The 26,138-nt window shown below is 35.7% G+C and overlaps 1 protein-coding gene across 5 annotated transcripts in view; it reads left to right on the top strand.

Annotated features, from left to right (window-relative positions):
• The window catches only part of ATF2 (activating transcription factor 2), a 52,995-nt gene extending 33,187 nt beyond the window's left edge, over positions 1 to 19,808 (top strand). For all 5 annotated transcript variants that reach the window (XM_075153287.1, XM_075153291.1, XM_075153292.1 and 2 more), the window contains 4 exons: positions 2,079 to 2,228; positions 4,304 to 4,510; positions 10,318 to 10,423; positions 17,166 to 19,808. In XM_075153287.1, coding sequence (XP_075009388.1) covers positions 2,079 to 2,228; positions 4,304 to 4,510; positions 10,318 to 10,423; positions 17,166 to 17,392 — 690 coding nt within the window. In that variant the 3' untranslated portion in view covers positions 17,393 to 19,808. The remainder of the gene's footprint in view (positions 1 to 2,078; positions 2,229 to 4,303; positions 4,511 to 10,317; positions 10,424 to 17,165) is intronic.
• Positions 19,809 to 26,138: the final 6,330 nt, after the last annotated feature.

Below are 26,138 nucleotides of genomic sequence, written 5' to 3'. Positions count from 1 at the left end.
GGTCTTTCTGTGCTCGTTTAGCTGGGGACAGGGATTGTTTTTCCAAGGTGAATTAGGAAGGTACACGTTGATTCTTGAGTTTGTTTTAAAGCTGTAAAGAAAGAGTTAAAACAACTACTGAAGGGCTTAGCGTTTTCAGAGTACTGTATATATATAAAAATTACAGGCATGTTATCTTAAAAATTTTTGTCATCCTGCCCTAATGCCTGCAGCTGTCCTAAATTCTTGTTGTTAGAGCTGAGCACTGGGGAAATTACTGTAAATTTGTCTCGTGTACTTTTCTGAAAGCACCTTCTTCATTCCGGGAAACTTACAAAGTTGATACAAAAATGAGGTTGGGAACAGAACTGTGTTAACACCAAATTTTTATGTACAGTTTAACAGTCCCTGTTTGGGGTAACGTGTGCTGTTACATTCAATCTAGAGCAGTCGCTACAGAAGAGACTTACTACAGAAGTCACTGGCTAAATATTCCGTAAGAGCAAGCCTGCAGAGGAATGTTGGAGTTTCTCGGTTCTCTTAGTAGTCCTCAAATGGGATATCTACTGGTGGTGGTTAGATGCTACAGCCAACTATATGGATTTGATAGTCGATGTAACTTGCCATATTGCAGACCTGAAGATTTTTTGCAGTTCTGACGGAGATAATCTGCAATCTGTTGTTCTAATTGTAAAATAGGATCCAGGAAAGCCTATCGTCATGCAAGGTAGGAGAGAGCTGTCCCTATATTCCAATGACTTAATTACTGAGAGACATTGGATACTACAGTTTATAGAGAATATCTACATACATAGGTGCAAAGTCTTCTGCTTATTTTGAGCTGGCCAAATGCATTTTGGCCAGCATTTTTAAGACATTCTATTAATATTAATACTTTGGCAATACTCTGTTCATATTCCAAAATATGATGATACAAGTTATCAGAGTTTTCAAAAACTGTCATGTATTAAGTCATTAATCTTTTCTTAAACTTGCATTAGATTTTTTAAAAATCCAGTGCTCAGTAGAAAAAGTCTTTAATACTATTTGTCTAGTAAGGTAAATTCTTAAGTAACACAGAAAATTTCGTGACAAATTACACAATATTAATGAAATTTTAAGAAAAAATCTGGAATTACAAGCAGTTGTAGCTACTGAAAGTTTGTATGACCTTTTCTCACTTAAGATTAAGAATTTGTTGCAAATAGAATATATTATGTTATAGTTTTAATAGATTCTACCAAAAGTTGAGTGAAATAATGTTCAAAAGGTAGTCAATAAAATGCTTTAAAATACTCTATCAAGTTGTCAGTAATTCTTGAATGTATTATATACAGCTGAAATTTAAAGTTACTGTTCTTCGTAGTGGCTGTGTGCAATAAAGGAAGAACTTCAAACATCTTAGCAATTTTTTAATGTAAAATAGCGTGCCGTAACAGTTATCTTGCATATTTCTGTATAAATAAAAGCTAATCTTTACATACAGTCTGAAGCTTGTTATTGTTTTGTGCATTACTGAGATGTTTCAGCAAAGACCTTGGCTTTTATATAATAATTACTCATAGGAAGGATTGTAAAGGTTAGTATTTGTAAAGACCATGAAAAAGTGGAGTCATAACAAACTATTTAAAAATGGATAGAGAACATCAGAATTTTTAAAATGGAAAGAAGTTTGTGTTCTGTTTTTTACCTATTTTTCCTCATGTGTGGTTGTTTTCTTTCTGATCTATGCCTTGTGTACCAGCCACAGCAACTGTTTGTTCATGGCCTTCCAGTAGTCTCTTTGTGGGCACAGTTCATCACAAAGGAGGCTTTCTGTTTACTTCTCCACACAGCTTACCATCCTTCTCTTTCCGAGATCCTATGTAAAGCCTCATTGCTCTTGTCATGCTTGCAAGAAATTGTCACCTATTAGTAGGTATATGCCTAGATCACTGTTGAAAGCCTGTAAAAAGAAACAACTATTTTAGAGTTGGAGCTCCTGTTTCCAAAATGGATGTAATTGCTAATATAAATAATTAATAACGCCTCAAGTTAGCATGATAGAATATTTCCTTTTTTTTTTTGTCTTTTTTTTTTTTTTTTTTTCCTGCTTGCAGAGATTGAAAGCAGCCTTGACCCAGCAGCACCCTCAGGTAACAAATGGAGATACTGCCAAGGGACATCCAAGTGGGTTGGTTAGGACTCAGTCAGAGGAACCACGACCACAATCACTACAACAACCTGCAACTTCAACAACTGAAACACCGGTATGGCAACGGAGTGGACGTGTACTTCCTGCCCCCTTCATTGTTATGCAAAAAAAATTCTTTTTTCTTTACTCTTGATTTGTACAATAGAGGTTAACATGAGCTACCGACTTCTCTTGGAGTCAATAGTTCTGCAGGGGTAAAATGTTTATAATTCTTACATGTTCTTAAATGCTTCTAAAATGTATTATCCAAGATGATAATTTCAAAATAGGTATTATCTACCTGCTCAAATTTAGAACTAAGTCCTCCTGATTACTGCAGTGCATTAACAGGAAATTCTGTGGTAACTGAAAATTGTACAACTGGTTAATATGTATTTGAAAAAAAAAAGTGCTTTTATTTTTTATTTATATTGCATATTTAATATTTTAGATCATAAACATTTAAGAATTTTTTTAACTGCATCGGGTATCACGTTTATGTTAATTAGCTGGAAGGGTCTCTACTGGGCTGCCACAAGAAGAGTCTCAGCTGTGTGGTTAAGTGTACTGTGTAATCCCGAGTACTGAAAGGGGGGCTCTGAGTTTAGGAGTGGTGTGCTGTGCCTTTGGGATGGTAGATGAGAGCAGGGGAATAAAGGACAAGAACTCTGCAGTCAAACTGGAAGTGGGAGTGCTGCTGGAGGAAAGAGATACTTCCATGGGTGAATCCTGGAGGATTGCTGCTGTTCTACTTCAAAAGAGCTTGTTGGAATGTGTTTTCAAAATGCTTTTAAAAATCTCTAAGAGTATTTTCAGAAGTCATATCTTAATACCAATTTTATAAAAGCTACATACTTGGCCCAGAACTGGAAGGACCTGCATCTGCAGGGAAAGCCCTCAGATTCTTAGACTGGCCAGTGAAATCAAAACCAAATATGTTTGGAGCAAAAAGAGGAAAAATAGTTACCCATTGTAAAATGATCTCCTTCTTAAGGCTGCTGTTCTCCCATACTACTTTAAGTTTTTTAAAAGAATATTTTCATAATACCATGTAGCAGAATTTTCAAGATGAAAAGCTTGCTGTTTGGTTATTTTGTGGTTACTTTATAATTCAAATTTAAAAAAAAAAAAATTGCAAGTGTTTCATTCCTAAAAGGCTGATTTGAGTTCCCAGGGTTTTTTTTATTATTAGCTATCTAGAATTTATGCCAAATCAATATGCCAACTGATACATGTTTGCAGTTTTTAATTTAAAAACAAAACTTTCTTACTGTGCTAAACTGAATGTGCACGTGCACTGGTGAATGTCATGGAGACAGTTACATTCTGTCTATCCTATCGCTTGAAAGCATTTTAAGATCCATTATATTGTTATCATAATTCATTAGATCTTTGCCTAAGGTCTGTATACAGCTATGAAAGGAGTATAATGTATAATTTAAAATACTGAAATATTTTGATCCTGTCATAATATGTGGGTGGATATAAGGGAAATTGATATGCAGTGGTGGGGAACCCATCAACAAGTAGGAAATTGCTATCTGGAGATCCAGGGATCAGTGAGTATCAGCATTGACAACATTTGTCAAACAGCTTCTATATATTGGGCATAAACAATTGTGTAGTATTTCAGTTGTGACTAGGTTTGTGGGAAGGTTCAAAAGTAGAAAATTTATTTCCTGCTAAATGTAACTTTTAAAAGCTATTTTGGGTGAAAGAGTTTTTTAAAGTTTACCTTCTGTAAATACTTGTGTCATCGGAATTGGTAAAAGAATGTCTGAGAGTCCTTCTAAAGAAGTATTGCTTCCAGGATTTATTCAGTTGCCAAATGTAAATGTCACATAATTTAACTCTTTGAAGTGAGTGGCTTCTTTTAGTGCAATTTTAAACCAAAGCTAGAGCCATGATTAAAATGTTACATGTTAATGTAACATGGTAAGGAGTGTAAATACAGTAAAATATTTTAAAACATAGCTGTAGAGTTAAATGACATAGCTTTCCACAAAAGAAATGTGTATAACCTCAATGTATTTAGAAATGTTGTGAATGCTCTTCTCAAGATGTGACCTGTACTTAAAGTCATTAATAGTATTATACTTAAGTCATTAATAGTATTATACTGATAACTTTAATACTTCTTGCTGTTTTCAGGCATCACCAGCTCAGCCTACGCCACAAACACCAAATACAGGTGGTCGGCGAAGAAGAGCGGCCAATGAAGACCCTGATGAGAAAAGAAGAAAGTTCCTGGAGCGAAACCGGGCTGCTGCTTCCAGATGCCGACAGAAGCGGAAAGTCTGGGTGCAGTCATTGGAGAAAAAAGCTGAGGACCTGAGCTCACTAAATGGCCAGTTACAGGTATACTTTTTATTTCAAGTAAAAATGTATAAGCTTTTCGATTCTTGGACAGTGATCCTGGATCAATGGAACTTAAATTTTGCATGAAATCTGAAATAGAAATGGTTTTGTAACTGGTGGCTCAGGTCAGAATTAAAAATTCAGCATTAATCCCGTATAACAGTAATATAAGAATACAAGAGAATACTCAGATTTCAAGATGTGTAAACTTTAGGATCATGCCCTTTTGTCCTTTGTCCATTTTAAATAACTTTCAGACTGTGATACTAAACAAGGATGACAGGATGTGTTGGAGTAAAGGCTTATTAGCAGAGTAAAGCCTTACCTTAAAAACATCTGACTCTTAATAATTTGTATCACAGCCTGAGTTATTTAAATAAGATTTGATTTTATTTCCTTTGGTTCTTTTTAACTTCACTTTTTTTCCTTTAAAGTGAATGTAGTGCTCGTGAAAGGTGCCAGATTGACTTCACTGGAAACTGAAGGCCTCTTTTGTCCACAGAACAGGTACAGCACAGGCAGTGGCAGTGCAAATTTCACCACACTGCCCTCCCAGTGTGCGTAAATCCTATAGTGAGGGAAGTATACTGTAAGAGGGTAGTCTAGTGTATGTTGCCAGTCATTTTTCCACCTCATCTGAGGTCGTCAGTTGTTGGAAACTTGTCATATGGACACACTTTTCCCCCCTGTAGAACAATCCATGACCCTTTCGTTTAAACTGCTATTAAATGTTAAGGCATACTTTCTTAATGTTTTCCAGCAGCACATGAGAATTGGCACAAAGTATTGTTTCAAAATATAAAGCCTAAAAGCTTTGAGAATTACAGAAAGGAAAAATGATGTCATTTCCTAAATGAAGCATTCGTTTAGAAAATCAAATGGAAAGTATTTCGATATTTTAAAGTTTCACTTCTTGTTCTTTCATCAGAGCTGTTCACTGAGTCAAATTCACAGACCTTTTCCTTCCTATCAAAACTTCTCTTTCATGCTGTTTGAAAAAGAAAACGTCCCAGCTTGACCAATAGGAAAGTAGGGCATGTTGAGATTACTTTTTATCATGTAATCGAAATTGTAGTGTATCAGTCGTCTTCATGTTCATGTCTTTAAAAATACTCAGCATCCCAGACTGTAAAATGTAAGAAATTCCTACTTAAGCACACAACGTGAAATCATTTCCTGTGTCCCAAGAATCATGACACTGTGCACCAGCATTAGTTAAATTTCTTGCAAATACATAGTCTTCTCACACCTGTTCACAGCCTTTAGACACGTTCCTTTAATGCAGTCACAGTCCTCACTGTAAATCCATTAATTACAAAATGGTTTGTAGCACTATAGCTTAAGCAATCTAAGAAACAAGTGAAGGTAGACCTACAGGAAGAAAAACAAAAGAACAAAAAAGATTGGCTATATTTCAATTTTCTTAGTGAAAGTAATTTTTGATATTATGTGAACTGCCTTTAACTTTTATATACCATTTTTTATAACCGAAAACCATGTAAGTACCACACCAAAAGATTTCCAGATTTCCAAGAGTTAACTTGGTAATAGTGAATTCAAGAGAAAGAATTTTCTTATGGTCTGCCAAAAGCAAAACTGTTAACTGTGAAGAACAGAATGACTTGTAAAGAAAATTGAATGTCAGAGAAATAATTAAACTGTACTTTATGTGAAAACATTAATCAATCCTATATTTCATAATAATTCTTCACTTTACAGGCTAACATAGCTGATCAGCATAGTGGGCAGTAATGACCCATGATTACTTACTTTATATTTAATAGTAAATTTAATAAGTTTGGAGTTTTGCCTTAGTACAGTTTTATAGACTGAGTGTTAGGGTTTCGTAGTTCATATTTTGTTTAATATCTAAATGACCTGCTCAGCTGAATTTACCGAGATGTCACATTTCCAAAAGTAGGTTAATACCAAAATGACTACATTGCATTGCTTCACGTAACAATTCTGACTTCTTTTAACGCAGTTAGTAGCTTTCTTTTAATGTCTATGTCAAAGCTTTTAATGTCAATGTCAAGGTTTTTAAGACTGGAACTCTCTAAGAGTACATACAAATTTTGAAGAGGTTTACCTGATTGATGTCTATTTTGTTCCATAGTTTTCAGCTTTCTGCCTACTTTCTTCTTTTAAATGTTTGAATGTGATTCCTTTTTAAGCATTATTTTTCAAGTTTTTGCTTAAGGGAAAATTTCCATCTATTACATCATGCCAGTAACATATTTAGGTTAGGTTGGCTGTCTTTATTTTAGGCTCTGGTATGTAAGGTTTTTTCATGCTTCGAACCTTTTAAAGTTTATTTACTGTTTGATTTTTGTGGACTGTGTTTTCTACTAATATGTTGATTTGTTTATTGATCTTAAATTTTATATACCACATTGTGTTGCCTCTGTGCCTTGCACAATACTGCAAGGTACTGCAATAGGGTATTGCTATATAATGTATTAAGGAAGTATTGACAGTGTGTCCCCAGTGGCCACTCAATCGTATTGCAGGATCAGATGCCAAAGTTCATTATATGGTCTCTGTTTGGTCCCTGTTGCTTTAATAAACTTAGAGGGCAAAATATTAGTAGAAGAATGGCCTGTCTTCCTCACGGGGTCATTGTAGGTTTTAAAGGATCAGCAATCAGTGGCAGTTTGTACTAATGCTGCAGAAGCTGCTTTAGGAAGGCTAAATTATGAAAGAAATGCCCGTTAAGTAAGGGTCCGTATCCATACAGGGGTATCTTGTTGAAGTTACGCAAAAAGAAACAGGAAGAGCGGTGTTTAACTCGACTACAGACAATCCGCTATCCCCATAAGTCACATCTACCTGTCTCTAATGATAGTTTTGGTAAAAAACACCTCACAAATACTGTCCCACACCTGGCTGAGTAAGGATTAATCTGGTCTCACTATTACATAGGCATTTTGGATCCAGGGAGAAATAGGCAGATACAGAAGAACATATTGTATACTACGTGGTATACCTTCATAAGAATACAGAAGGCAAAGCATCTTTTGAAAAATGGAGTGCAGGTAAAAATAGATATGCTTTCCTCCAGAAATCTGCTTTCTAATGTTAGCACATTTTGAAATGTGGGAACATAAAAATTCTTCTAGACAGTATGTGAGGTATATTTCATGCTTATTTAAAGAAATGTTGATGCCTACACTTGACTTGGTATCTCATTAATGAGGAGGACCTTTCCAGTGTGAAAACTCGAAATAATCTTTCTTCATGCCAATGGTTGAAGTGTTTGTTCCATGTGTTTCTTCTTGTTAGCCTGTTTCCATAAAGACCACTACATGTTAACATATTTGAAATGAGATGGAAAGACTTGCTATTGTCACATACATAAGAAAACCACAATGCGTATAGAACCTGGTTCTAACAACCCCGTTATTACCAGTCAGAAGTGGTTCTTACTGGTAATATGTAAACGGCAACCATGGATTGCCTTTCTGTGACATTCCACGTACCGCGTGTCTAGCAGACATACTCTATTCTACTTTCAGGAATGATTTGTGCATTGCATATAGCGCTGTTGGCAAACAGTGTTTATGTTCTTAACAATGCTAGCTATGTATTCAATGAGAATACCTCAACTTTTTTAGTATAGGAATGCTGGTTCATTTTTTTCAAATCTGCTTTAATGTAAGATAATATATTTGCTTTTTCTATTTCTGTTAGCAAAATTCTTAGTATTTATAATACAGCTGACATTAATCTATAAACTGCCTTTTCAAAAAATTTTCATAAGCGTTCATTTTACTTACACTGACTTCATACTTATATGTGCTGTTTGTGTATAAAATTCTTCCTTAAAATGTGGGAGATGAAGGTAGAAAATTTCTGAAAACCTTTTCCCGATTTGATCACTTATTTTGCCAATGTTCCTTTAAACTAACAGAAGTATGTTTAATATTCTTGGACATTGCTGCTTCTGTGGATTATCAAGAGTGTCTGAAAACTACATCAGCACTTTCTTTTTTTCCCCCAACTATGTCAGTTCTGTGCAGCTGTCTGCTTGGCGTCCAGATTTGTGGCTCCTCAGTAAATAACATGGTGAACTAAGAAGAGACTGAGAGCTGGAGGCAGAAGTAGTGTGATTTCTTAACAGCCCAAGATTTCAGGACATGTAATGCCAGCTGGTAGAGATTTTGTGGGGTTTTTGGTTGGGTTTTTTTCATTACAATCTTTTTTTTGTTTGCAATCACATTTTTCTTTCATTAGAAACGTCCATGAAGTCAGATTTTGGCTTTGTTTCAGCTCTTGTTTTTGTTTTAAATATGAAGTTTCTAAAAGGGATATTTGGCACAATAAAATGACTGAATAGAAAAGTAGTCCTTAAGAGTTTTAAGAGGATTTTGCAAGTATAAAGGCTTGAAATTTTTTGTCTCTTAAATGGAGAGAGAGGACACAGAGGAGCTTTTCTTTTAAAAATCTGGTATTTTAGTTATGATATTTATAAACTGTATTACTTAGTGTGATTAAACCTAATAAAGTCTGTTCTTAAAAAATGTTTTCCTTATTTTGGAATCCTTTTATTTATAATTCATCTCTTCTCTGACTGCATTGCCTTAATTTCTAGCTTGCAAGTAACTAGATTGAGTTTCTCGTGTTTTTTTCCCTGCATAATTTTATTTGGAATCCAATTTTCCTGTGTTTGTTATTTCTTTAACTTGCTCTCAAATGCATAAACATATGCATTTACCAAACAATTATGTCATGTGTGTAGCATATTATGCTAATGTGCCAAAGTTCTTACAGTTCAAGTAACTTCAAGTATCAATGGAAAGGATTTAGATTTAAAAGAAATTAACCCGTGAAAAGCATATATCGTGGCAAGATACGGGTATCACAAAGCATTACAGATAACTTGATTCTGTAGTTACATAAACATTTTTTTACTATTTTAAGTGAAAATGGATCTATCAAAATGCCATACCGTTCTTAATTTGGATTGTCACTTATAATGCACTTAATGTAGCGCTTCTGATCTGTAGATATCAACCTGCTTTACAGGGAAGGTAAGTATCACTGTCCTCCATTTTACAAATGGGGAAACTGAAGCACAAAGAAGTAAAATGACCTTGCTCAAGGTCACCCAACAGTGGAAAGGCACAACCTGGAAATGAACCCAATCACTAGATTCTGCAAGTGCTGTCTTCTAGATTACACTCCGCTTTAGTGACATAAGCTGACATGTAAGGATTTTGTCATTATTATCAATTTTTCCTTCATACAACATATTTATGTATGGTTGCCAAAGAGAAGATTAATATGGAAATCAACAGAAATTTACTAAATTATTTTCCATTACATGAGATTTTCTTTTTCAAAGTCCAAGTACAAATATAGTCACCAAAAATCATTCTGCATTGGCTGATTTTTTTTTTTTAATGTTGGCTGTGGCATCTGTTAAGATGTGGGTAGTTAAATGTAGGTTTACTCTGATTAAAATTCATCACAAAACCTTGCAGAACAGTCTTACGGTAGCTGGATCATGTGAATGAGACTATATGTAGACTCTGCATCTGCAAACTGAAAAACATATGTTGCATTTTCCAAGAAAGCATTTCCTAATTTAAGAAAATCATAAAATAAAGTTAGCCAAGTTTCAGCTAATATTTAAGTATACTGAGATAAAAGAAATGTATATATTTTTGCAACATATACCAAATGGAAACTTCTTGTATTTTATCTACCCCTAAATGAACAACTGAAAATCCTATAAAACTTAATACTTACCTTCAAAATGTGTGTAGTTGGAGCCTGGTAAAGTACATAACTTTCTTCTCCTTTAGAATGAAGTCACCCTGCTGAGAAATGAAGTGGCACAGCTGAAACAGCTTCTTCTGGCTCATAAAGATTGCCCTGTAACCGCCATGCAGAAGAAATCTGGCTATCATAGTGAGTAATGTTCCATTACCTATAGCCTTAGGCTGCATCAATGAAATACTGCCAAAGTGAACTGAATGAACATTAAAATTGAGGAGTGCAGTTCTAAAATTACATTAAAGATTTAAAAAAAAAAAAATCTCAAAAGGTTATTGGAAGACAGGAATGAATATGTGATATTTAGAACTACATTTTTAAGTCTGTTCAGTTGAAGTGTTGCATAACACTGAAGATTTTATGTTGGTTTAATAAATGCATATGATAATTAGCATTTAAGGACTATCGGTTACTACACCTGCTTTGGAAAATATAATTAAAGTATTAAGAGCACATGATAAACCATTTTTTATACTTTATCTTAGCCTAGTACAATGAAAGGTCCTTGTGGGTTTTTTTTCTTCATCGTAATGAGATTTCAGTGGAGGTAATATAACAGCTGTCCTCATTTACCATAACATCCAGGATCAGTCAAGCCGTTAAAATAATCAGATGCAGGTTCATGGCTCCTACTGTACAATGTCTTCTAGATTGTTTTGTTTTCCACATTAAGCAGCTACTTTTCTATAAACAGGGTATTTTAAAAAGCAGTTCTAATACTGAAGGGAATACTGAGACTTTCAGTAGCATTTTTTTTCCAATACCTATTTTTACTTAAAGGTGCTCATTTGATTTTCATACTTCCAGCATTTTAAAGGTTAATTATGCTTTCCTGACTTGTAACTTCATTTTTGGATATGATACACAGTGCCAGAACCAGCTGCTGCTGCGGTAGAATAAATGGCCAATTTTGTCCATTGTACACAAATTTGTTACAAATAACTGAGCTGGGAATGCATTAGGCAACATTCATAATATATAACCCACAGCTTTCGTTTTTATGATTTAGTGATATTTCAGGATATTTGTAAATGTGAAGATTGTTTCTGCCATATGTAGCCACTTCATTTTAATTTGCCAGTGTCAGTAATTCAGGAGAATAAAGGAACATTTTGTATTGCATGCAAACAGATCCTCAGGTGCTTGCGATAAAACTTAATGGCCACCATCTTTACTTGTAGTCATTGTAAGCAGTTTCATCAGAATGGGCAATATTTTTTAATTTAAAAGATTCAGGAGATTTAGCAACTCTCTATTGCCATATATATTTAGAATACTGATTTTGTCAGTTTTGAGCTTATAAATCTTGGTCCTTTGATCTCCAGTCATTTTGACGAGACAGAAAATAGCATCTTGGAGTAAATTGGAACAGTATAGAAATATGTTTGGGATTTATATTAACAATGATTGCTGCAGGGATGAGGCCATTATGGCTCCCATCTGACAGAACAACATAATTTCATACGGAAGCTACTAGGGGATAACATTATGCATGCAAGGTTTTTCAAAACAAAAAAAAAACACAAAAAAATTGTAGGTTTCTTGAATTTTGATGTTTTGAGGATGCATGTTCCTGAATTGGCATGAAAAATATGTAAACATAAGTCTTAAACTGATAAACTAATTACATGCTAAGGATTTCTTCGTTGAAGAATTAACGAACGGCCTGTTTAGTAATGCTTATTTTCTGTCCTCAGAAAATGTAATGTTCCTAATTTACTAAAGAATGCAGAATAAATAAGAACTAAAATACTAGTCAGTGGAAAAAGCCTACATTTTAGAAAAAAAATAGAATAGTAAGCAAGGAGATTGGAAGCATAGCTCACCTAGTTTCTTGAAAAATCTCTTTAAAGTCAAAGTTCAACATGCATGATAGTTGTAATGCCATCCTTCTGAAAGGATTTTGTCACATTATCTCCATGCGAACATTGTTAGGAAAGCACGTTGGCTAAGTTACTTACCCACAGTGCAATTTATGAGAGGAAAAAGTGGTTTCAGTTAATACGTTCATGAAAATGGTGTTCATAGGAAGTATTTTTAAATAAACATACTATGTTCATCAAGTAATCTAAGTTGAATTGCTTCAAAAATGTATTGAGTGGTTTAACAGTCTGTCTCTGTGGAAGAAATTGAAGACACCAGATTACAGAGCTCCTGCAGTGCTGAATACTGTGCACTGCTGAGACAGTGCTGTTTTATACCATGCAGACCATGTTTTAACAGCTAAGCCCACTATTTAATGGGGTTTCATGTATGATGCACTTAAATAGGCACAAATAATCTATAGCTTTTCTGGTATTTTTGGAACTACTTTTACATATCTTTTAAGATCTTTTGGATTTCCCACATTTTTGTCTCAGGCCAAGTGAAAAGCACGACAGTGCAGATACCCCTTTCTTCTTCTAAGATTGTTCTTGGGACCCTATTTTCCGTATTTAAAAAGTCTTGTGCCTGCTTCAAAAGAGGTGTCATCAGGACAGAGAAACCAGAAAAATGGTTATTGTGCTTTAAGGCAGTATGGATGAATTTCAGTTGCAATGTTTGTTGTTTTCAGCCAGTTTAAACTTCTTTATTTCCCAAAGAAGGATGCTATTAGTTCTGAATGCATCTTTAAACACCGGGGGGGGGGGGGCGGGGGGAGAGGGAAGTGCTGTGTATAGGAGAAATAAAAATGCTGTTCATTTATTTATTTATTTATTTATTTTAGCTCTTCTATACCAGATTATTTCTAAAAGTCTTCTGCAATACTCCTATATTTTCTCAAGCTTTTTCTGGACTTAGACCAGGAAAAAGGTGAAAACTTCTGAGAAGAAAATGTGTTGTGAAAATTAGAGTTGTAAAAATAAAAAAAAAAATTGAAAAGGGTTTTTTAAGTATTTTTCAAAAGGACATCATAATACTCAAGAACAGTACAAAACTGAATATAAAGGAAGATAAATAGAGGCTGCAATGTAGAGGTACTAAATGGGTTTTTTTGTGTTCTTTCTCTAGTTAGTTTTAAAGAAATGGTAGAAGGTGACTAACCAGTTTCAGACCTCGAATAATTTGAACCACTCAAACCACTATGTTCCTACAGCCTGTTCCAGACAGGCGGCAGTCCTTCAGTGACTGCAGGGGATATTCACAAAGGCTAACTGACTGGAAATGAGCATTTCTAGGCTTGAGTCCCTCTATAGTCCACGGATGGCCTGATGAGAATTACTGTGAGGCTTCTTTCTAGTGATTATCAGGGGACCAAAAGGAGTTCTGGATCACATGTCAATGCTTGCATACTGCTCCCATTTTGGTTTTGGTGGGGTTTTTCTTCTGAAGACTGAAATCCCTCTTTGTTTGCTTACCTTACTGAAAGCTATTGGTACGCAATGCTGAACAGCAAATAATAGCAATGTTTGGCGACTCTAAAAGGGTACTTTTTAGTACCGCCTCAAAAGTGTCCTCTGTGCTTTGCTTGGTATTTTTAAAATCTTTTCTATAGCTCAGTTTAGCCCACGTTGTGTTCTGTTACCAAAGTGGGCCACTCCTTCTCATGACACAGCCTGTGTAGGAATATGTAGTCTTCAGGAAAGTTCATGTGATGTAGGTCTGTAAATTTTCAGCCTTCTAATGTACAGCACACGTTACTTCTGTAGATTCATTGCTAATTTGGACTGTGCATTTTGAGGCAAAGCTGGGGGAGCCATTAAAAAGCTAAAATGCCTAGGCTTTTTTCTACATTGTTAGCTACATTATGATTCTGGTGTGTATCAGTTGCACTCTTGAAACCACAGTCCTGTGCCTGGCAATTCTCTGGTCAACTAAGAAAAAAGAAAAAAATCTGTCGGAATTTGAATATAACTTTGCTGTGTTCTTCTAAAAACTTTTGGTCTTCATTCCCAGTCTTCAGGCTTAAGAAAACAAGTCACCTTTGTTATGAGGTGACTTGAAGTATCTTCTATATCCATTGAGTAGATTTTCTCGTTTGGTTTTAATTCTTCAAGTGGAGTTCTGTATTCAGTTTCTGGCTGCTATTCCTGTAAAGTTAGGACTACATAAGGAAGGATTTTGAAGGAAATCTAAATAGCTATTCTTTAGGGTGGCACCTCATTTCTAAATATTACTTTGTAGTTATTGCAAGGATTTACGCTTCCAGTCAAATTTGTTACCATAAACTAGTGTTAGGTCTGTATTTTATATAATCACCTGTCTGCTGTAAGCTCCCCCCCTCTAGCCCCTGGCATCTGAAAATACCTGAATCACGTGCTTTCGTCTCTTCAGCACAGTATGTTTGTTCATCTGTTCAATGGTACGAAAACTTCTGTTGTACGTTGGTGATCATAAGTATTCTCATAACTGTTGCTTCCATTGCATATATGGTCTTCCTGAGCCCATCAAAATCAGAAAATCAAGCCTTTTACATGTTCTTTACCACTGTGATATAGTTACAGGCATTTCTTTTGAGTTAAGTTAACAATGTATATGTTAAGGGATACAGAACAATGGAAGACCTTCCTTCTCTGGCTGAAAGAATGATCTACTTTACTTCCTCTCTAACTCCTGCTTGTGGCATTTAAAACTAACTCTTTTTCTTGAGGATAAGGAGGATTTGGCCAACAAGGAAGTCAGGGATCAGGAAAAGAAGCATAATAGGAAGACAGGAAGATTGAGATTCATACGAGAATAACAACAGCTCTGAAGAGGAGGAGTAGGTGTCAAATCACGGAGACTATTCGATACACATTGTCCCACTTGCTGCCATTTCATTCTGTCTGAGAGGAAGAATATGCTACTCTCATAATTAGTAATTCGGTATTTTTCAGGAAGTGGCACTGGAGTTTCTGTTTTTAACAAAGTCTGCATGTGTTCCTTCTTACTTGTTTTTACATGAGATCTTGTAGGTCTTGGTAGAGGTGTAGCAAAGATGAAATCCTGTTGAATTGTGTTAACTGAATTGGCACTCATTCATGTTCTTTCTCTTCTTGAATGGGCAAATCCTACTAAGGATCACAAATGTCTTTCAGAAGTATTTTAATTTTCTTCCTCTTGCTGTATACAGTTACCATGTAACCTTAGGATATGTGGTAATTGTCAGCAGACCTAGCTCAATATCATCGTCTCTATCTCCTTTAATGTCTGAAAGATCTGGTTTTGAAAAAATGCTGTGTTTGTAAAATAGTTGGCCTCATGGATAAGAGCATTATGATACTTGCAAATGATTATGTCCATGCTCTGGTAGTAGAGGTTTAAGAGAAATTGCTACCTTGTTCATGTAGGCAGTATTTCTTAGAAAGAAATATAGCAATTTTGCTTGCTTACCCGTCCTTTTTGACCTTACCGTTCGTTTCCAGAAGCAGTTGACAACGGAACTGTTGTTTTCAGGCTTTGAAGAGGAGTGTGTTCTTAGTATGCATGGGGTTGCTCAAAGATCTTTATGTTGGGGACTTGACTTGCTAATTTAGTGAATTTTCTTACCCGTAGCTAGTATGTCGTATAAACCTCAGTACATCATAAACTTCATTTCATCATTGTTTGTTCATGCTTAGTGTTCCTTTTAGTTGCTGCTATTAGCCTGGTTTTCTATGGAAACAAGGCTATGATACCACAGCGTTGTTCATCTCTTAGTGTTAGTGTCATCCTTTCCCATCCCTTCTCTTCCCTGGGTAACTTTTGAATTTGTAGGCCAATCGCAAGCAAATATGAAAGGGATTGCGAAGGCAAGTCTAGAAGAAATCAAGCTTTGTTCCATTGCTATGTCACAAGCAATAGTTCATGCTGCTTCTGTCTAGGTTTGTGTGTATCTTTCTATATTGTTATGTTATACAATAGTAGCGTTTTAAAAGGGACTTCCAGTATTCCATCTGTATACTGTGTTTAAGTCAGCATATAAAACTATTGTGGAAACTACTTGAAAACATTAAGTAGCACAAAGTGATACAAAAAAGTTACAATTGAATTTGGTGTTCATACTTTTAATTTTGAGTGAAAAACAGTAGGCTTGTTTTCTTTTTTGGTTTTTTAGTCTTTAACTCAGCTTTTTGCTTGACAGTGTTTGCATAATGCCTTGGCTAACTTTTGCAACTCTGGAAAAAAAGGATTATTTTAGCATGACTAGGATGTCTGTGCAAGAAAGACATTTTAAATCACGCTCATTTTGTAAATTCTAGTTTTGCACAATGAGAATTGTTTTTTAATTTGTTTACCCTCTGTCATGAGAAAAAATGATGCAACTGTGTGGCTAATTCACTTCAGTTTTGTGGAGAACACCTAAAGTATTCTTGAAGATATTTTTTAAGTGAGTTTTAACATTTTAAATCTTATTGAGAGGCATTTGTATACTAAAGAAGTTACTGACCTTCACTCTGTTAAAAGAATGTGGGTTGAAAATTTGTGGAAGTATTGTCCAATTAATTTAGTGGTGTAAATAATATTTTTTCAGATATCATATTCATCATCAAAAGTATTAATTACTGAATGTAGAATTATTCTCATTTGATTACTAAGCGAACGCAGTAAATAGCATATGTTAAAAATCTAAAACCAATTCATATAGCACCAAGAGGTTTGGTAGCATTTTTAATCTATAAATATTGCTTATTGACATGAGCATTCATCATTAGAATTAGGCGTGGTACCCACCAGCTGATTTTCTAGGCAGAAATGGGATGATTTTAATCATGACTTTGAAGATGTGAAAATGTTCTTGTTTCCTGAATATTCCATACTGCAGTCGTATTTTCTGCTTATAAAGTAATATTTTCTTTAAAAAATGAAAATAAGATTGTTTTGCAATTTGTGCTGCATTGCACCATGAATTTTAATTATTTAGGGGATGATTGCTATTACCTGGGACATGGTGGAGTGCATTCCGGGGGGAAAAAAAAAATGAATTTTTCTTCTTCAGCTGCAGATAAAGATGACAGTTCGGAAGACATATCAGTGCCAAGCAGTCCGCACACGGAAGCGATTCAGCACAGTTCTGTCAGCACTTCCAACGGCGTAAGCTCAACTTCCAAGGCCGAAGCGGTGGCCACCTCCGTTCTCTCCCAGATGGCGGACCAGAGCACAGAGCCGGTGCTTTCCCAGATCGTCATGGCGCCTCCCTCCCAGTCGCAGCCTTCAGGAAGTTGATTAAAAACTTGCATTGCATCCGTTTCTTAGATACACATTTGTGACTTTAAAGGGAAATCAACGAAAGACCAGTCTCCATCTAGGAGAAATTGTAGCTTAAAATTATTAATTTTTAAAAATCCAGCTTAAATTTGGCTTTAACGATTGGCAGGTGAAGATGAGACAGAATACCAGTTCTAGTCTCTTTGCAAAAGACTTTTTTTTTTTTAAGTATTAGTTTTACTAGTTATTTTTTGTGCTTAATGTGTAAAGTGTGTGTACAGTACAATGTGGTTTATTTCATTTTTAATTTGGTATTATTTCAACAAACATTGGGGTGAATTACTAAAGGTCATCCCCAAGACTGTGATAGTAATATTATGTGACATTTTTATACCAAAGTTCTGCATAGTCCCTATTGACTTTGTAACGTTAGCAAGGTCATAAAGCACTAGGCAAGAGAAAGACAGTAACAGTAAATTTGCTTTTAGTCTTTTTGCCTTTTTGTTGTTTTGCACATTATGAGAGGAAGAACATTGGGAGAAAAACGTTTGGGTTAGTTTATGTATAGCATTTTGGTTGGGTTTTTATCTGTTGGGGTTTTTAATTTGTTTAATAGGGCCAGTACAGTATATGAGATACAGTACTCTTATGCACATACCTATCCTAGATGAGGATCATTACTAAATAGATTTGATTTTTTTTTTTTTTTAATTTTAAATTGATGTCAGGTGGTTTTTTTTCCCCTCCAACACTTTCATTCTGGGGGGAGGAGAGCTTTATTTCTCCAGTCAAAATAGATATCTGTAACTACCCTTTGTTGCTAGGCTGAAACCAGTAACCATATTGTAAAATACAGGGTTATCAAATATGGAATACTTAGTATTCCAAAGTAGGTTGATATTTTGTGGATTTTTGAGTCGCAGACTAAGGAGTTTACTCATGGTTTTGGATGCCAGAAAAGCCTAAAATCCTTCTTCAGACAACTCAAGACTTTTTTTTTGTCATTGTCTTGTATTTGCAAGCTAACTTGTACTTAATTCTTGTGTAAGCACTGTCATCTTTTAGTAGCAAAAATTTTGATACCTTTCTTGTGGAAAAAAAAAAAAATCAGTATCTACCGTATCTTGGAAACAATGTAATTATAATGTGGTGTGTGTGGTGTGTGCGTGAGAATGGTTCAGTAGTTAATGCCAGCAGTCTTTTGCTTGAATGTTTAAAGATGCCTTCAATGTGATGCTGGCTGATAGGTGATTGCAGTTTTAAAATGTTATTTACTGTGCGAACTTGGATAACTAACATTCCATGGTGTAGTTTGTTTCTGATGAGATGATTGTAGGTACACTTTTTCCTCATTATCCAATCATCTGTAGGATATTGAGTTTTTTAAATGTGCCATTATCTATTTTGATTCTGTACTCATGTTCAAAATACAGTACAATATTTTACAATAGATTAAGTTGTTTAAAAAAAGTAGATGTGTGCTTTCAGGTCGGAAAACTTTGTATAATAGCAAAAACAGATGCATAGTAGCAACTGGCAGTAAAGCAGGATTCCATTATGTATATAACAAAGATTTAATGCATTTATAATGGGTTGTGTAGTTCATTTGCTCTTCCTTCTCCACACTATACTATGTGTTTTTAAGTGTCAGTGCCATCAAGTTTCTATTTGATTTAGTTTTAAATCTAAAAATGTAATTGATCCACAGGAGAATCATAATTTCTACAATATATATACAACCATACTATAATGAAAACTGGACAAAGAAGTATCTAAGTCATATATGTATCATTGCAGGGCTTTAAGCATGAAAATAGTAGGGATTCTAAATATTTTGTATTTTAAAACTAAGAAAGTTGAGTTGATAACCTCATGTGTTTAAAAGTCTTACTTTCCCAGTTTCAGGATAAAAAGCTGTAACAGTTATTGAACATTTCCAGGATGGTGAAATACAATGGACCTCTTGTGAGAAGGAAATTAATTGCAAAGGCACAAAATGTGAATTCTGCAAGAAAGCTATACAGTCACTTTTCATTGTAGTTTTGGTGGACTAGATAAGGCCTCATTGATTCTACTATAATTTGCTCTCCTAAACACAAAGGCTTTTAAATCATATTTATATAAGTGGAGTTTTTTTATAACAAAACTGTCGCGCTTGTAAAATAAGTCTACATAAGTGTATAGGAGATGTGTAAACAGTTAATGAATTTAACAGTGGGGCTGGAAAAAGAACCATTAAAATCTGTGTTCAGCAAATAGAGAAAAGTTATTAGTCGTACTACCATGGATTCCGTTTTGAGACGTATGTCACACTACTTCTGTACTTAGCATTTGGGTCTTTACATTTGACATGTTTCACAAACTGTACTGTTTTCTTTTATGTGCAGTTTGCATGAGTAAATCATCAAAGAGAATAAAATCTATCTTTAAGTTATGTTCCTATTTTAATGAAATTATAATTGTTCTAAAAGGCAGCATTGTCTTCAGACCTATTTCTTCATCCTTGCAATTACCAGTATTTTTCTGGAAGTCTTTAATGTCAGTTTAATGTTATGTAAATAAGAACACATATATTTCCTTAGAAAATAAGCCAAATTCCATTGCTCGGCAGGTGAGTTCCAGCAGCTTCTGAGGAATCAGCCTTGGATCGTTAGTTCCAGGAGCCCAAGGTAATCCGCAGATAAAGGAGTTCATAAACATAGGTTGGTGATCCCAGATGTTGCTCGGCCATTTCTGGTTGCCGTGAGTTCCACAGCAAAAGTCTGTGTAATCAGAATTTCCAGCTAACTTTCAGGTATCTTAATCTTATCTTAATATGCATGAAGCTAGGAAATAACAGCTATAGTCAGATGAACTGCTCACAATTTTGTTGTGAGAGGTTGAGAAAAGATCATGCCCTCACGTTTGATTTTTAGAATATTAAAAATGGCTTGGGCATATTTATGAATGTTGGAAACATGATGTATGGCGTGGCACATCCTATTACGTCATCGTTTGAAAAGCTCTTGACAGAACTCTGATACAGAGGCTTTGGAGGGGAAAAAGAAAGGCAAAGTTGCTGTGTACTTGCATTTATTGCATGTGTTGACCAAAGGAAATAAAATTTAAGCTGCACACAACTTTGAGCCCAAATGAGAATAATGCCCAAGGCCTGTTGCTTCATTATGTTCTTTTTCTAACTATTTGAGTTACGCTTGTCACTCCAAGGAAAAAAACACAAAGGCTGTATAACAGGGCAGCTGCGGGGGGAACCAACCCCCTTTTTATTGTCTGCACTGTAAAAAGACCCAGTTTTATACCTAACTATCCAATCCAAGTAAGCTTTTTCTCTTTAAAATGCTAATAGAGGCTGGGCAAAGAACGATATTACACTGATGGAATGAGATGACAGAAGTGTGGGATGAGTGGTGATTTCAGCTACCAGAATTACAGAAGTAATTTGCTCAGAGACAGACACAAACATTTTAATTGGTCATCATAAATGATAATGAGGAGAAAACATAGTGAAATTAAGTGCATCCTAATAAAGTAAGGTATGTTAAATTGCACTGAAGGAAACTTCAGCAATGCTTCTTGACATGATTAATATACTCATGACAATGTGTCTAATGAAGGTTGTTTGCATTTGTATGCTGCCTGTTGCTTCCCTCAGTAGAGGAATAATTTGAACTGCACTCATTTACATTGCAGAACAGTGAGTCTAAGATTGGCTTACAGTAGTCTTTTCCTTTACATTTTTTTTTAACCATCGTATCAACAGTAATACAGGTATGATTTATTTAACCCGTGTCTTGTATAACACTGTGTAGGGTAGGTCCAGATGACACTATCGTAAAATAATTTGGATTTTCAAAGTAAGTTTTGTATTCTTTAATAGTAAGTCTCCTGACCTTTTAATTTTAATTTTAGGTTTTAATACGACTCTTTTTTTCTTTTTTCTTCATGAAATTTAAGATCGTGACCGTTCTTGTTCTTCACTTTCTTCCTCTTCAAAATATTTTTTCTTTCTGTGTGATGAGCCCCTGAAAGCACTTATATATTTAGTGTGGAATTTCTTCTTGGTTGTGTTAACTCCCTATAGCAAACTTCCATTTCAACAAGTTAGTAGTCAGGAAAGGAATTTCTGCACGCTGTGTATCTTGTCTTCTTCAGCTAAAATAGATAGGAGAAGCTTATGAAATCTTGACACTGACATCTTCCTAGAACAAGATATATTACAAAATACATACTTAGTTCTGGAAGGACGTCCTGAATCCCCAGTATGGAATATTAGTGTTGCAAAAAATTTCATTACAGATGCTCTGCACAACTAATGAGAGCAGGTTGTACGCTGATGGCTTCATAATTGTGCAAGAAGAGTTTCTAACTTCCTAGGTGTGGGGTTGTTACAATCTGATTACATGGCTGTCAGTAGAATAACAAGACACACAAACTTGATCCAATTTGAGTAATTATTTTATTTTAAACCTTGCTCAAAGTTTCTATCCCTCTTCTATCACCATTTTTATAATGATGATGTATGTTGTTCCAAGCACTTTTTTCCTATTCGTTTTTGGGGAAGAGGACAGAGGGGGGAGAAGATTCTTAAATTTTTAAATAAACTACCTGTAACAGAATTTCATCTGGGAATGAATACTTCATCAGAAAAAGGGTTGTGAAATCATTATGCAAGTATAGTTATTGTTTTTAATCCATAGGTAAAGAGACAGTAGCTTAAACTGCATAGACTGATTGGAAATGGTAACAAGCATAAAAGGTACAAAACAGCTTGAGGCAAAGAAAAGGAGTCGTGCTTCTGGGAACTTTTGTTTGTTTGTTTCTAATACCCACAGCAGAAACAGAGTAGGGAGTGGGCAGTATTTGTAACCCCTTTGGACAGCATGGCCTGGTGATACTTCAGCTTACAATTAATGAGCTTAAAGGGTAGTCGTCTGTCGCTTAGGGAGGTCTGCCAGTGCCAGACTGAGATGATGAGCTTCAGGAACGAGCGCGCTGTCACAGCGGTACCTTCAGAGGAACAGAATTGCAGGTAACCAGGTTTTCCTCGCCTAACTCTCGCCTAGGGCTAGCTTAATACATCGAAGTACAAACACGAGCTATTACAATTCCATTTAATACCCTCTGTCCCCAGGTGGATTGAATGCGGTAAGTCTGGTGGGTGTGTTCAGCTACCTGCAAGACAAAAGTCAAGGTCTATTTTTTTTTTCCACTGCCTAAAAAGTCCCTGCTCTTGTTTCGCTGCGAGCTAGTTGGCATGGTACATAAATAGTATTTCCCTCCCTTTGGCTGAATCACTTGTTCTAGATCATTACAGAAAACAAAAATACTGTCCTTGATAAATCACTGGACTGATGCATTTTAGAAACTGAATTATTTCAAAAAGCCTACTAATTTGTTTATGTTTAAAAATAAAATGGGAAATTACATCCACGTCCTACATCTGGGATTCTTATCAGGGGAAAAGGGAGACAAGTAAAGAGAGAACGAGCCCTCTGCTTTAGCAGCAAAATAAACTGCCTTTCTGAATAAATTAAGAAAATGAAATGGAGGCAAGAGAGTCCAAACCATTTGCCACCTATTCCCCCTGAACAAGAAGGTGCTGCGTTTCACCGCTCGGTTACGCCAGCCCTTTTCTCCGACACGCTCCCTGACACGAAGATGCGTCTGTGGTGATCTGTTTCTTCAAAATGTTTACGGAGATGTTAGGAATGTTTTGATCTCACTTGAGGTAAGTACTATAAAAATCCTGTTATTCGTGACCGTGTGTTGAGAAAGATACCCTTAAAGGTGATATAACATATAGCACAGTCGTTCCAGTTGTCTATAAAATGCCAACAAACTTTATAGTCGGCACGGTTATGATTTCAAAACAAGCAAAAGGCTAACGTTTCGGTTTTCTTGTGTTCTGTCCTCCCTTTCAGCAGAATTGCTTTAAAGGGCTAATGATTTTTGCTAGAAAAATAGATAATCCTTGTAAATGATGAACAGCTGCTGTGTATTTCACTGGAGGAGAGGAACATTTTGAACACTTGATCATTTTGTTGAATATTTAATGCATCTCAAGCTAGTAAGTTTACAATTTATGACTTTCACATATGTGTGAATATATAAAAGATTTCTTTATGCTGTCTCTAGCAGTTTACCCAACTTTTTAGAGCTCTGATTCTAATAGGACATAACTCTTTTTTCTTCTATAAATTATGCAGCACTCTCTTGACTGCTGTGTAAGAAGGTTGCTGGCCGTAGATCGCTGAGCTCTGTTTCCAGTCACCACACAACTGGGATGCCGTTTCTGAGTTGTCAGCACAGTTGTATTTGTCATTTCTGCCTATCGTATGGCACAGCATCGGCTTCCTTGGGGTGGAAACACGTTATACTGACTTGGATGCTTCCCTTCTACGGCCTCGTTAAATCGTAAGTACCAGCTTGTTATAAACTCCGGCCTTTTCCTTGTTCCAAAGGTCTGGCAAAGTCATTTTGTTTCGGGAAAGAAATGCATGAGCTGTACCTGCTCTTGTAATTTCACGTCTAGTTTAGATTTTGTTGTTGTTTTCACCTCTCGGAGAAGGGCACACCCCCACGAAACATAACTGCCCTTCATGATATTCCAGGCACCCAGATGTGTTCGTTAGGGTGCATAAAATCCTGTGGGTCTTGTCTACCTAAGAAAATGTCACCACTGTGGCAGAGTTAGATTGTTATAAACACAAACTTTTAGAGAGTGTAAAGTTTTGTTTTGACATGTCTATTGATTTATTTCAGTCCAGCTCATGTTGCTGGAGAGTAGTATTAAGCTAAATTAGGAAAAAAACAAAAAAGTGCACGTGTATATTTACTAAACCAATACAAAGCCACATAAAGTTTTGCAGTACACTGTTTTTTAAAATATTTGACTTAAACCAAAGCAGCATTCCTACAATGACAATTTCAAAGAAACTTGTGCCTGTTTTATGAAGCGGTGAAGATCAGTTTTACCCTAGTGAAGTTGGATCCCTTCTGTAGCGAGGCTTTCCCAAGCAAGTATGAGAGCAGGATCTGATTTAGCCAGCTGCTAATCACCATCAATGCTTCTGTCAGTAAACATAATTTAGTCAAAAAAAACTTGAGTGATGCACAGACTTTCTGTACATCATGGTCCAGCGATTATCTCTCTTCTTTTCTTCTAACTCAATATTGCATTTCTTTCTAAGACCCAAAGTTACTCCTCAGAAGTCACTGTCATACCTAGAGCCTTACAGTAGCTTAGTCTAAGCAGGGAAGCTTTTTTCCTGAATATTTTCTCAATTTTACTCTTCAAGTGCTGAGAAATCTGTGATATTAGTGTTTATGGGTTATTTGAATGCTGCCATAAGCCTCCACCCTGAAAGATTCTGATAAGGTGCCTAATCTACCAACAGCCGTTCAGCCCCGCAGCTGCGGCTCCCAGCAGTGACGGCGGCTGCTGCCGCTGGAGCTGAAGACCTGTTAAGAGCAAGAGACCTTGGTGCGAGACCTCGGCTTTAGTTACATTGAGTATATATTAAAAAAACGCTTGAAAGTGAAGTATTTCTGAAGCATGTTGGTATGCAGTTTTATACTACACAAAAACCACAATTGTTTTTCAAATTGCATACTTGGAATATTTTTTGGGTTCTGTTCTGGGGTTTTTTGATTGTTTTTTTTTCTTTCAGAATTTCGGTGGGAAATTGTTATGTCAATATTCTGATTGCTGCATTTTGCTGTGGTGAACTGTTAAACAGGCTGCTATATGCCCAGGGCAGCAGTACTTATGATGATCTAATAAAAAAACATCCTTGTTATATTGTGTATATTTGCATACATGCAAAATTAAATTAAGTACATTCATTGAAGGTGTTCTGACTTTCTGTGAGTAAGAGTTAACTGTACTCTAGTCTCTTTTAAGGAAAAAGTTAGTAGTTCACTTCTTGGTCTCCCGTTTTGCTGCAGAGTAAGGGAAATCCTCTTGCTTGGTTTTAATCTGACATTGAGAGGCTTATGGACGTTAAACAAGCTATGTACATGTCACCCCAGGATGTGCCCGGTAGAACTTCATTGCACCTCTGGGTACGATACGTTGTAACCTGCAAAGATTAGGAATGGAAATGTCACCTTGTACATCACAGCTTGTACAAGCTGAAATTGGAATGAACCGGTGCAAAGTATAATATTCATAAGTGAATATTATGAAATTATTATTTCATAAAAATCAACTTGTAACAGCTCTTTTCCTGAACGGGAATTATTTTTTGTAGTGCGATCTGTATTAAAGCTTTATCCAAAAATAACACAGGAAATACTGTGTACAGTTACTGGAGCAAGGCATTTCTGGCAGATTTCCATGGCATGCTCAAAGTCTGTGAACTGGCCTACATTTGTCTTTCATTTAAAAACGTGGAAAAGATTTTTGGTAAGTGCTGACTACAGCTCAAACCCCTACCTGCTGAGCAGAGTGTTGAAGAGAAGAGTCACAAGCTATAGTTAAATAAAGGGGATTTATAAATTCGCAAGAAAAAGTGTCTTGTGCTAGTGATGTCTTGCTTATGCAAGACAATGGATAATAAATTATTAACCGAATGAGGTAAGTAATTCCATTTCCTACTGTTTCCTGCTGTCTGTGACAAGTAATTCGAAACCTGGGAGGTTCTAATTTCTCAGGAACAAAATGCCATCTAGTGGTAACTGCTAAATATTTTGAGCAAATACATTCTTCATATTGTCATAAAGTTTTTATCTTTATTTTCCTGATATTCTACAATTTACAGCA

This window comes from Calonectris borealis, chromosome 6, assembly GCF_964195595.1.
Source record: "Calonectris borealis chromosome 6, bCalBor7.hap1.2, whole genome shotgun sequence".
NCBI lineage: Eukaryota > Metazoa > Chordata > Aves > Procellariiformes > Procellariidae > Calonectris > Calonectris borealis.
This window is presented reverse-complemented; position numbering and strand designations above follow the sequence as displayed.